Here is a 12761-nt window from a genome sequence, read left to right as displayed (position 1 = left end):
CTTGAGGTGCGTGGGGGTCACTGTCTGGCCTGGATGACAGGGGTGAGGGTCATACCTGTTTGTCCTGGGAGCAGGAGCGACGCCACGAAGCAGCAGAGCAGGACCAGCGTCCTCATGGTGACTGCCAAGAGAGCCCAGCTGCTCCTTGCTCTATTTATAGGACTGGTGGCAGCAGCGCAGGGTGGGGGAGAGGGTCACACAGTCACTAGGGCAACTGGGTGGACGTGATGGGGAAGCAGCGCAGACCCTGTCAGGCTGCGCGGAGGCTCGCTATGCCACTGCTGTGCCAGTTGCCAGGCCCCGGAAGGCACGGCCCTGGCCGGATCTCTTCCCCCAGAAGCCCTGGGGTCATGTGACACAGGTCACAGGGCAGGGGTGGTGGAGAAAACGTGGGGGTATCCCTTGAGTTAGGTCTAGAGTTTGGGAACCCGAGCTTTCACGGTATCTGAGCTAACTTGATCTAAAGTCTGGGACAAGTCACTGACCTTCACATGCCTCAGTTTTGTGAATGAAGGAGCCGTAGGGCAAAGCAAGAGAGATTCTATTTGATAGCCATGGATAGATGTCTCAGCCGCTCCCCAAAGGTCAGGAAGGTGAAGCCACAATGGCCAAAGAAACCTGCAACATCTGACCTCTGAGGTCGACAGCTAGGAACTTAAGCTTCTCAGGCCTCCAGAAGATACAGAACACTGACAGGAGGGAAAACGCGGAGCGAGAAGACATGTCCCATGCTGTGATGTAAGCCAATGGACAGAGATCCATTTCCAGTGACATGGGGGTTCCAGAATCTTCCGTCATGTCTGCAATGTGCTACTTGATACAATTTTCCTAAGGGCACGTGACAGCCCCTAAGAGCCAGTTCTATGAGGCTAAGGGACAGCAGACATTGGCTTGTCTGCCTGGAGGGAGGGTGTCACTGTGAAGGTAGTAGTCAGCCATTGAGGAAAAGAGCTGAAGCGGTTCTTCTATGGGCTTTACATTTCACACAGCTTTACTGAGGTGTAATCCAAATGCAGCATACAACGCTACTCATATCGGATACGTTCTGACATATACGTAGAACCGCTATCAAATAACCAATAGAGAGGCACCTGGGTGGCTCAGGCCATAATCCCAGGGTTTTAGGATTGAGACCTGCCATCGGGCTCCCTGCTCAGTGGGGAGTCCATTTCTCCCTCTCCTCTGCTCCTCCACCAGCTTCTGCTCTCCTGTCTTGCTCACTCCCTCTCAAATAAATAGATAAAATAAAAATAAAATAACAGATTCCTCACTCCCAAATTGTCCTCATGTTCCTTCATGGTCCCCTCCACCCACTCCCTTCCCCAGCAACCAAGCTTTCTGTCACTATGTGTTACTTTGCATTTCCTAGGTTTGGACATAAATGGAATCTCATCGTATGTGTTCTGTTTTATCTGGCTTCTTTCATTCAGCATAATTATTTTGAGATCTATTCATGTTGTAGTTACGTATTGACAGCTTATTCCTTTTAATTCTGAATAGTATTCCAAGGTATGGACTGACCACGATTTGCTATACATTCTCCTCTTGAGAGACATCTGAGTTGTTTCCAAGTTTGGGCAACTACCAACAAAGCTACCTTGAACCTTTGAGCACGATGCAATTTACAAACGTTCACTTTCTCTTCTCTTATGTAGAAAAGCAGGAGGGGAATGGCTGGGTCACATGGCGGGAGTCTGTTTAATTTTTTTCTAAGATGATGGTGCCATTTTACATTCCCACCACCACTCGTTCCACATCTTTGCCAATCCTTGGTATGATCAGTCTTTTAGGGTTTAGTCATTCTTGTAGGTGTGTTGTGGTATCTTACTGTAGCTTTAATTTGCATTTTTCTAGTAACTAGTGATATTAAGCATCTTCCCATGTGAGTATCTGTCGTCTGCTTCTTTCATGTGTCTTTGGTGAAGTGCCTGTTCAAATCTTCCGCCTATTTTTTATGGGTTGTTTTCTTCTATTCAGTGTTGATAGTTTTTTTATATATACACTGAATAAAGGCCCTTCATCAGATATGTAGTTTGTAAATATTCTCTCCATTGGTGGCTTGTCTTCATGCACTGAAGTGTCTTTCAAACAGAAGTTCATAATTTTTATAAAATCCAGAGAAACCTTTGCCTAACCCAAGATGCCCAGGATGTTTTCCTGTTTTCTTCTGGAAGTGTAATAATTTTAGGTTTTACATTTAGATCTATGATCCATTTTGTATAATTTTTAACATGTTGCAAGGTATACACCAAAGTTTAGATTTTCACATGTGGATATCCAGTTGTTCCAGCAACATTTGTGGAAGAGACTATCCTTCCTCTATTCAATTGCCTTTGCACCTTTTATTGAAAATCAAATGAGCCGAGTGAAGTAAGTCAATCGGAGAAGGACAAACACTATATGTTCTCATTCATTTGGGGAATATAAATAATAGTGAAAGGGAATATAAGGGAAGGGAGAAGAAATGTGTGGGAAATATCAGAAAGGGAGACAGAACGTAAAGACTGCTAACTCTGGGAAACGAACTAGGGGTGGTAGAAGGGGAGGAGGGCGGGGGGTGGGAGTGAATGGGTGAGGGGCACTGGGGGTTATTCTGTATGTTGGTAAATTGAACACCAATAAAAAATAAATAAAAAAAAAAAGAAAATCAAATGACTATATGTGTGTAAAGCTACTTCTGAACTATATTCTGTTCTGTTGGTCTACCTGTCTGTCTTTCTACTGTGGTTTCCTTAATCACAGATCCTTGAAATCTGGTAGTGTGGGGACGCCTGGGTGGCTCAGCGGTTGAGCATTTGCTTTTGGCTCAGGACATGATCCCAGGGTCCCGGGATCGAGTCCCACGTCGGGCTCCCTGCATGGAGCCTGCTTCTCCCTCTGCCTGGGTCTCTGCCTCTCTCTCTCTCTCATGAATAAATAAAATATTAAAAAAACTTAAATGAAGCCTCGCATCCAGCTCCCTGCTCACCAGGGAGTCTGCTTCTCCTTTTCCCTCTGCCCCTCCCCATGCTTGCTTTCTCTCTCAAATAAAACATATTTTTTAAAGTGCTGTTTGGGGGGTGCACCTGGGTGTCTCAGTCAGTTAAACATCCAACTCTTGATTTTGGCTCAGGTCATGATCTCAAGAGTCATGAAATCAAGCTCTGACCCAGGCTCTGCACCAATCATGAAGCCTGCTTAGGATTCTCTCTCCTTCTCTCTCTGCCTCTCCTCTCTCCAAAAGAATTGTTTTGGAGTTGCCTGGCTGACTCAGTCAGGCAATATAATGCTTGATCTCGAAGTCATGAGTTTGAGACCCACGTTGGGTGTAGAGATTATAAATAAATAAATATTTAAAAACTGCTTTGGCTATGGGGATCCCTGGGTGGCTCAGCGGTTTAGCACCTGCCTTCAGCCCAGGGCGTGATCCTGGAGTCCTGGGATCGAGTCCCACATTGGGCTTCCTGCATGGACAAACCACAGACCAGGTCTTCTCCCTCTGCCTATGTCTCTGGCTGTCTCTCTGTGTCTCTCATGAATAAATCAATAAAATCTTAAATAAATAAATAAATAAATAATAAATAAATAAATAAATAAATAAATATTTTGGCTATTTTAGTTCCTTTACACATCCATATGAATTTTAGAATCCAGCCTATAAATTGCTCTTTAAAGGCCTTCTTGGATTTTAATTGGAATTACAATGAATCTATAGACCAGTCTGAAGAAAGCTGGCAAGTTACCAACTGCAATGGTTAATTTTACGTGTAAACTTGGTGAGGTTATGGTACCCAGGTGTTTGGTAAATATCAGTCTGAATGCTGCTGTGCAGGGTTCAACATTTTTTTTACAAGGACTTAACATTTAATCTGTAAACTCTTGAGTGAAGCAGATCACCCTCCATAATGTGGGTGGGCCTCATCCCATCAGTTGAAGGTCTTAAACAAAAGACTGTGCTCATTCCCCTAACCCCAGAAGAGGAAAGAATACTACCTCTGACTACTTTCCAACTCAAGACTGCAAAAACCACTCTTGCCAGAATGGCCACCAGCTTCCCCTGTGGATTTTTGACTTTCCAGTCCCCACAACCTCTCTCTATAAACAGACATCCTATTGGCTGTGTTTCTCTGGAGAACCAGACTAACATAGCAATACTGAGTTTTCTGTCCATGTTCAAGGCTGGGAAAGGAACTCCCTATAAGGGGTTGGAGGCAGCATCCGGTCCTGGGACAGAAGAGGAAGTCAAAATCAATGATGTGCCCACTCTAGGCCAGGTGCTTCATGAGTCAGGAGGTGGGCATGCCACCACCATTTCACAGTGAGGAGGCCAAGACTCCAACTGCTATCATAACACCACCACATAGGAGTGGTCTGAATTTGAACCTGGATGTGCCTGACTCAAAAAGCCTTGACTTCTCCCATCAATCCAAGAGAATGTCATCAGGGCAAGAGAGGAATTGGTGTGTCCAGGAAGGGGTGCAGAGCACTGTGCAGAATAGGGAAAGGCACAGGCTGAAGGGCCAGAAAAAGCCACTAGAAGCCAAACTGGGCAGGAGAGGAAAGTGTGATCTCAGCACAGTTTAAACAGTTAACTGCACGTGATTTAAAGATACCCCATCTGGGGGCACCTGGGTGGCTCGGTGAGTTAAGCATCCAATTCTTGATTTCAGTTCAGGTCATGATCTCAGGGTCATGGGATCAAGACTTGCGTGGGACACTGTGCTCAGTGGGGAGTCTGCTTACCATTCTCCCTCTTTCCCTCTGCCCATCAAAAAATCAACCAGTCAATCTTTAAAAGAAAAAAAGAAAGATGCCCCATCTGGGCTCAAACATGGCCTTGCATGGTCACAGGGGCACAATAAAGAGACAAAAGGGGGATGCAGTTGAGCATCAGCCTTCAGCCCAGAGCATGATCCTGGAGTCCCAGGATCGAGCCCCTTCATCGGGTTCCCTGCATGGAGCCTGCTTCTCTCGACTGTGTCTCCGCCTCTCTCTCTCTCTCTCTCTCATGAATAAATAAATAAAATCTTAAAAAGGGGGGGCAGGGATCCCTGGGTGGCTCAGTGGTTTGGCGCCTCCCTTTGGCCCAGGGCATGATCCAGGAGTCCCGGGATCGAGTTCCGCATCGGGCTCCTGCCGTGGAGCCTGCTTCTTCCTCTGCCTGTGTCTTGCCTCTCTCTCTCTCTCTGTGTCTACCATGAATAAATAAATAAAATCTTTAAAAATAAAATAAATAAAAAGCCAAAAGGTGGAAACAACCCAGGTGCTCATCAGCAGATGAGCAGAAGAACCAAATGTGGCCTATCTAGGTGATGGGATATTATCCAGCCAAAAAAATGAAATTTTAATACATCCTTCAACACAGATGAGCCTTCAGAATATTAATGCTAAATAAAATAAACTAGTCACAAAAGGACTAGTCATTTGCTGGGGCCGCCAGGACAAACCACAGACCAGGTGTCTTAAACAATAGACATTTATTTCTTGCAGTTCTGGAGGTCTTCAATAAAGGTGCTGGCAGGGCTGGTTTCTTCTGAGGCCTCTCTCTATGGCTTGTAGACAATCCTCTTTCCACACTGTGTCTTCACATGGTCATCTCCTGGTCTATGTTATCTGTGTTCTAATCTCCTCTTCTTGTACGGACACCAATTGTATTAGGTTATCACCCACTCATATGACCTTATTTTACCTTAGTTACCTCTGTAAAGACCTCATATCTGGGTGTCTGGGTGGCTCAGCTGATTAAGCATCTGCCTTGGGCTCAGGTCATGATCTCAGCGCCTTGGGATGAGCCCCAAGTCAGGCTCCCCACTTAGTGGAGGAGTCTGCTTCTCCCTCTGCCCCATCCCCTCCCCATGCTTGCTCTCCTCTCTTTCAAACAAATAAATTAATTAAATTAAAAAAAAAAAAGACCCCATATCCAAGTACAGTCACATTCTGAGATACTAGGACTTCAACATGAATTTTGAAAGGACGCAATTTAGCCCATAAGAGACAGACACTATGACTGCACTTATATGAGGTACCTAGAAAAGTCAAAAAAGATTTTTTAGGGGATCCCTGGGTGGCTCAGCGGTTTAGCGCCTGCCTTTAGCCCAGGGCGCGATCCTGGAGTGGAGTCACGGGATCGAGTCCTGCGTTGGTCTCCCGGCATGGAGCCTGCTTCTCCCTCCTCCTGTGTCTCTGCCTCTCTCTCTCTCTCTGTCTATCATGAATGAATGAATGAATGAATGAATGAATGAATGAATAAATAAATCTTTTTAAAAAAGGATTTTTAAAAAAACTCAAAGAGAAAGAAAGTAGAATTGTGGGTTCCAGGGGTGGAGTGAAGGGGGCACAGGAGTCAGTGTTTAATAGGCAGAGTTTCTATTAAGAATAATGAAAACATTCTGCAGAAAGACAGTGGTGATGGTCACACAACATTGTAAATGTGCTTTACGTCACTGGATTAAAAATTTTAAATGAGTAAAATGGTAAATTTTAACCACAATTTATAAAAATCAAAGAACAAAAAAAGACATCCTGTTTGGAAATCAAGAGATTAAAAAGGAGGGTAGACTCAACTGAAAATAAATTCTCAGGTTATAATTCTTTTTTTTAAAGGATTATTTTGTGAGAGAGATAGGGAGCATTGGGGGAGGGGCCAGAGGGAGAAAGAATCTCAAGCAGACTCCCTGCTGAGCATAGAGCCTGACAAGAACTCTATCTCAGGACCCTGAGATCTTGACCTGACTGAAACCAAGAGTCAGAAGCTTAACAGACTGAGCCACCCAGCTCCACGCCAGCTTTCCCCCACACGACCCTCCACCACTGCCACTGCCTGACCAGAGCAAGGACCTCTCCTTTCCCCAGCTCCATCTTTAGACAGAAGCTGCTCGGCCTAAGGAGCAGGAGATTCTCATCAATTCTCTCTTGTAGTTGTCTGCCCATCTTCTTTATCTCCCACAGGGCAGGGCAGAAGGCAAAGGGAGGTCAACCAGCTGATCTCTGATACGTGTGTAGGACATGTAGCCTTCTCTAGTCACTTTCCTGCTCCCTCTTTAATTAGATCCTGGGGCTGTCCACCAGAACAGGCCTCACCCTGGGGGTGGGTGACTTAGGCCCCCCTAATTCAGGAAACTCTGCAGCTGTCACTCCTCGCTCCTTTTCAACACCAGGGGTGTGGTCGGGGAGAGTGGGTTTGGGAAGGGCATTCCTTTCTACAGCTGCCCCTCACGTGGGGCCTTGCAGCCCCCAGTCCTACTCCCTCCTCGAGGTCAGCATGCGCTCCTGCTCCTGTCGATCAACACCAGAAACTGCAACTCAGTGGGGCCAGAGCCGAGAGAGGATGGAGGCAGGGGGTGGTACTAGCTCCACGTCTAGCTCAGGGCTTGTAGGGCACAGGAGGGCAAGCAGAACCAGAGAGACTGAGAAAGGCAGATGTCACAAGGACAGCGGCACCCAGGAAGGCAGCTAGATAAAGAAGGGACAGGCGGGAGGGCTTGGGTGGGACAGGGTGGAGCTGGGGCCAACAAGATCTGAGGCGAAGGATGGCCCAGCCAGCTGGCTCCAAAGACAGCTGGAGGATTTACTTGGGCTTTACATATTCATCTGAAGCCATTCTTTTTGTTGTTGTTGTTAGAGAAATACTGATTTTAATTCAACATAAGGTAAACTCTAGGCATCTGTCATCTTTCAGTCTAAAAATTGGCAAAACTGTTGAAACAAGGAACAATTTTCCCCATACTTGTTACGTGGCTCCAGTTACAAAAAAATTTTTTATGAAAATGTTAAAACATAAAAATAGAAGTCTTGTCTAAAGCCATTCTGAGGCCAGTTGAGGCCAGTTCATTAACCACAAAGGAGGCTGAGGTCACAGGAAGGCCCCTGCTTCTGCCAGACAACCCTTCAAACATCACACAGAGCTGGGGCGACTGCTCCTCTGCCAAAGACACCCCAAATCACGGCACATGCGGCATTTATTTATGATAACCCAACCTGTGCCAGAAAAGCACGGAGATGGCTCCCAAGTACTCAAAAGTATACCGAAAAAGCAAGACCTGAGAGTGAGGGTAGAAGGAAACCACGCGAAGGCTGGCACACACAAAACGCAGTCATTAGTAAGGCTGACACAAAAGCAACGGCACTTCGTACGTAAGGAGCTCACATGTGTGTAAGCTGATCACCTGCCAACTCTCGGTGACCTTAAAATAAGAACAAACCAACTGCTTAGGAGAAATGAAATTATTCCTGCTACTGAGACTCCAAGGAATTTCTTCTGAGGATCTTCTTCCTAAGGACACAGTGTAATTTAATGATCCTTGAGAACATCAGAGCAGAATACATTTCCATGAGGTTTATTCCTCACAGAGACCCTTAAAATAGGCCAAGGGAGGCCACCAGGAACCAAGAAGTGCCTGGTCCCCTTCCAAAGAACCCACCACCAAAGAGTGTCAATGGTACATACTCGGGATGTGTTTTCTCCTCCACTGCCACTCTACCCTCACACATGACAGGAAAAGGGGAAACTGGCACAGTCTATTTGGGGGCATAGCATCTACTAAAATATATTCATGATAGGGACACCTGTGGCTCAGTTGGTGAAGCATCCTACTCCTGATCAGCTCAGGTCTTTTTTTTTTTTTTTTTTAAGATTTTATTTATTTATTCATGAGGGACACAGAGAGAGAGGCAGAGACACAGGCAGAGGGAGAAGCAGGCTCCATGCAGGGAGCCCGAGGCAGGACTCGATCTCAGGACCCCAGCCTGAGCCAAAGGTGGACACTCAACCACTGAGCCACCCAGGCGTCCCTCAGGTAAGGTCTTGACCTCAGGGTCATGAGTTTAAGCCCCGAGTTGGGCTCCATGCTGGGCATGGAGCCTACTTTAAAGAAGAATAATAATAAAATAAAATTTAAATTAAATTAAATTAAATTAATTCATGATAGCTCTAAGTTACAAGCAACCTAAACATCCATGGCTAGGTGAACGGCTAAATCCACTGCGGTATATTCACACGACAGAATATACTTGGCCATAAAAATGAATGAACTGCAGAGACGCCTGGGTGGCTCAATGGTTGAGTGTCTGCCTTTGGCTCAGGGTGTGATCCCCATTCCAGAGATCGAGTCCCGCATCAGGCTCCCTTTGGGAGCCTGCTTCTCCCTCTACCTGGGCCTCTGCCTCTCTATCTCTCATGGATAAATAAAATCTTTTAAAAAAATGAATGAATGAACTGCTGATATACACAAAAACATAAACGAACCTCAGAGACACTGTGTTGAGCAAAAGAGCCAGACAGTAAGAGCATAAATACTGTACAATTTGAGTGATGACACAAAACTACTCCATCGTGATAGAAATTAAAATGGTGGCAAGATTCCACTCTACACCTACCAGAAAGGTTGAATATAGTCTTTTTTTTTTAAGATTTTATTTATTTATTCATGAGAGAGACACAGAGAGAGGCAGAGAAGCAGGCTCCTCACAGGGAGCCCAACGAGGGACTCCATCCCAGATCCCAGGATCACGTCCTGAGCCGAAGGCAGACGCTCAACCTCTGAGCCACCCAGGTGTCCTGATAGTTATATTCTGATGATATGGACTGAAGGTGAGGATGCAGAGCAATTCATACATTGCTGGTGCAAAATGTTACATAAACACACATATGTAACCAGAACACATAAAACTGGTAAAATGTGAATAAGCCTGGTGTACTACACTGGTCCCGATTACCTGGTTCTGCAGTTGTACTCCAGGTGTGCAAGATGTTAACCCTGGTGCAGGCCAGGTGAAGGATACACAGTACGTCCTTTTACACCTGTTTCCACAAAATTTTTTAAAGTTGTTTTTTTTTTTTTTTTTTTTTTTTTTATGATAGTCACACAGAGAGAGAGAGGCAGAGACACAGGCAGAGGGAGAAGCAGGCTCCATGCACCAGGAGCCCGATGTGGGACTCGATCCCGGGTCTCCAGGATCGCGCCCTGGGCCAAAGGCAGGCGCCAAACCGCTGCGCCACCCAGGGATCCCAAAATTTTTTAAAGTTTAAAAAAAAATAAATCATTTGAGGTCCTGATGGGGTGCGGGGTCCATGGCTATATATTGAGTGTGTGAAAATTCACAGAGCTAAACACTTAAGCTATGCTCCTCTTCCTGGTATACACACTAAGTAATACTTCAATAAAGGTTTTGTTGAACGGCATCTCTGTCATGTCTCCCAGACCCCTACCCCTTCACAAAACATGAGGTCCAAGCTTCTTAACAGCTTGGGGTCCCATACCACCCCATTCCCACATATTCCTTTATTCCTCCTCCCAGGCCAGCGAGCACTAAGCCTGCAGGACACGATGCCCTTCCAGACCGCCAGGCCTGGCCCCAGGTGTGTGGCCACCCTGACCGGAGCCACGGTACATGTGGCCGCTGACCCTGGACCCTATCACTACCTCCACGTGTGGCTGCAGATCCTGGACCCCGTCACTGCCCCTCACGCGGCGCTGACCCTGGACGCTGTCACTACTGCTCATGTGGCCGCTGACCCTGGACCCTGTCACTGCCCTTCACAGGGCCGCTGACCCAGGAGACCCCGTCACTGCCACTCAGTGGCCGCTGACCCTGGAGACCCTGTCACTGCTCCTCACGGGGCCGCTGACCCTTGAACCCGTCACTGCCCCTCACGGGGCTGCTGACCCCTGACCCCATCACTGCCCTTCACGTGGCTCTGACCCTGGACCCCGTCACTGCCCCTCACGGGCCGCTGACCCTGGACCCCGTCACTGCCCCTCACAGGCCGCTGACCCTGGACCCCGTCACTGCCCCACACGTGGCTCTGACCCTGGACGCCGTCACTGCCCCTCACGTGGCCGCAGATCCTGGACGCCGTCACTGGCCCTCACGTGGCGCTGACTCTGGACCCCGTCACTGCCCCTCACGGGCCGCTGACCCTGTCACCACCCTACGTGCGGGTGCTGGCCCTGGAGCCGCGCCCGTGCCCACATAGGCCTGGCAAGCGGCAGACAAGGTTCCCAAACATGGCGGGAAGAACGGGGATTCCGTGCGTTCCTTACATCCATCGCTGTGCTGAAACGACAGTGTTGCGGATACTGTGGCTTAAAAGTGAAACGCGTCAGTAGAAGTAACGTCACCTGTTCTTTCCGCCGCAGCCTGCAGACCTTCCCAGACTCCCGCCGGGCGCGCCGGCCACAGCACCCCGCCGCAGGGCGAGCCCCAGGGCCGGCGGCCGCAGGAGGAAGCGGGCGAGCGCCTCCCCGCGGGGAACACGCGGAAGCCACACGCTCGCGGCGTTTGCGTGCGAGGCGTGCGTGAGAGCGCGCGGGGGCGGGACCGGGGGCGGGGACAGAGCGGCGGGCCGGCGGTAGCGCGCAAAGCCGCCTGAGGCGCCAAGGAGCATGCGCTCCGGGGGGGAGGGGGACCGAGTCCGGGAAGAGGCGGGGCCGCGTCCGCGCCCCTGACTTCCGCCGCCTGCACGGAGACCGCCTGCTGTCACCAGGCGCGCCACTAAGGTCGGGGGAGGGGACTTTCCGGCCCCGCCCCTAGGTGCCTCCTCTGGCCTATAGGAACTGAGCAGTCCCGCGGGCACCGGAAGGAGGCGGAGCCTCCGCCCTCGCCGGGCCCGGCGTCCTGGGCCCACAGCGCCCTCTATTGATGCTCTTAGGAGCTGCATGGGACCCGTGCCCCAAACTGCGCACCTGGCTGGAAACCGTGGCTCCTCCGGCCTTGGGAAGGGCGTCCCCCGCTCAGATCCGGGCTAAGCGCCTCCCCTCAGACACGTATTTTAATATAATTATGTAAATTTAGCTAGATAGACCCCCCAAAAGAAAACTTTGTGATACTAAGTTAAAGAAGCTAGCTAGAGTCAAGAGGCTAAACGTTATAGGATTCCATTTATGTGGAAGAGACAAAACTGTAGGAGCAGCTCAGTGTGGCTGCCAGGGTCTGGACTGCAAAGGGACAGTGCAGGACAATGAGATGAGACCACTAATAGCTGGACCGTGATGATGGTTACACAACTGTATGCATTGGTCAAAAGTCACACAACCAAAAAGTAAAAAGTGCGAATTTGGGGATCCCTGGGTGGCGCAGCGGTTTGGCGCCTGCCTTTGGCCCAGGGCGTGATCCTGGAGACCCGGGATCGAATCCCATATCAGGCTCCCGATGCATGGAGCCTGCTTCTCCCTCTGCCTGTGTCTCTGCCTCTCTCTCTCTCTCTGTGACTATCATAAGTAAATAAATAAAAATTAAAAAAAAAAAAAAAAAAGTGCGAATTTTGGAGTGATAGGTTTTGAAAGTGGATAGAGGTGACAGCAACACAACAATGTGACTATACGGGGATCCCTGGGTGGCTCAGTGGTTTAGCGCCTGCCTTCCGCCCAGGGCGTGACCCTGGAGTCCCAGGTTCGAGTCCCGCGTCCCGCGTCGGGCTCCCTGCATGGAGCCTGCTTCTCCCTCTGCCTTTCTCTGTGTCTCTTATGAATAAATAGATAAAATCTTATAAATGTGAATATACTAAGTGCCTCTAAATTTTTCACTTTAAAATACTTAATTTTAAAGTTCTTTTTTTTTTTTTTTTTTAAAGTTCTAAAAAAAAAAAAGTTCAAGCTCCTGCCTGCCTTTGTCTTCAGCAAGTTCATGTCTGGAGACATCTCACTGTAGTCACAAGCATCACTGTAGGGTGAGATGTGAATTGGCCATTCTGCTCTGACCTAGGTGCCCACATACACAATGAGGAAAAGCAGGAAAAGGCAATCACTTTGGGGGTTTGTGGGTGTGTGTGTGTTAAGACTTAC

General features: G+C 48.3%; 1 protein-coding gene across 3 annotated transcripts in view; it reads right to left on the bottom strand.

Annotated features, from left to right (window-relative positions):
• Window positions 1–11224, bottom strand: part of LOC119876363 (sarcalumenin) — a 49747-nt gene extending 38523 nt beyond the window's left edge. The window contains exon 1 of one of the 3 annotated variants that reach the window (XM_038540566.1): window positions 11100–11224. Coding sequence is in view for 2 of the 3 variants with exons in the window: in XM_038540564.1 (XP_038396492.1) it covers window positions 56–116 (61 nt within the window). In the remaining variant the exon portion in view is untranslated. Of the gene's footprint in view, window positions 1–55; window positions 310–11099 lie in introns of those variants that run through there. The other 2 variants (XM_038540564.1, XM_038540565.1) reach the window with 2 other exon arrangements.
• Between the last annotated feature and the right edge of the window lie 1537 nt (window positions 11225–12761).

Source organism: Canis lupus, chromosome 6 (assembly GCF_011100685.1).
Source record: "Canis lupus familiaris isolate Mischka breed German Shepherd chromosome 6, alternate assembly UU_Cfam_GSD_1.0, whole genome shotgun sequence".
Taxonomy (NCBI): Eukaryota; Metazoa; Chordata; class Mammalia; order Carnivora; family Canidae; genus Canis; species Canis lupus.
This window is presented reverse-complemented; position numbering and strand designations above follow the sequence as displayed.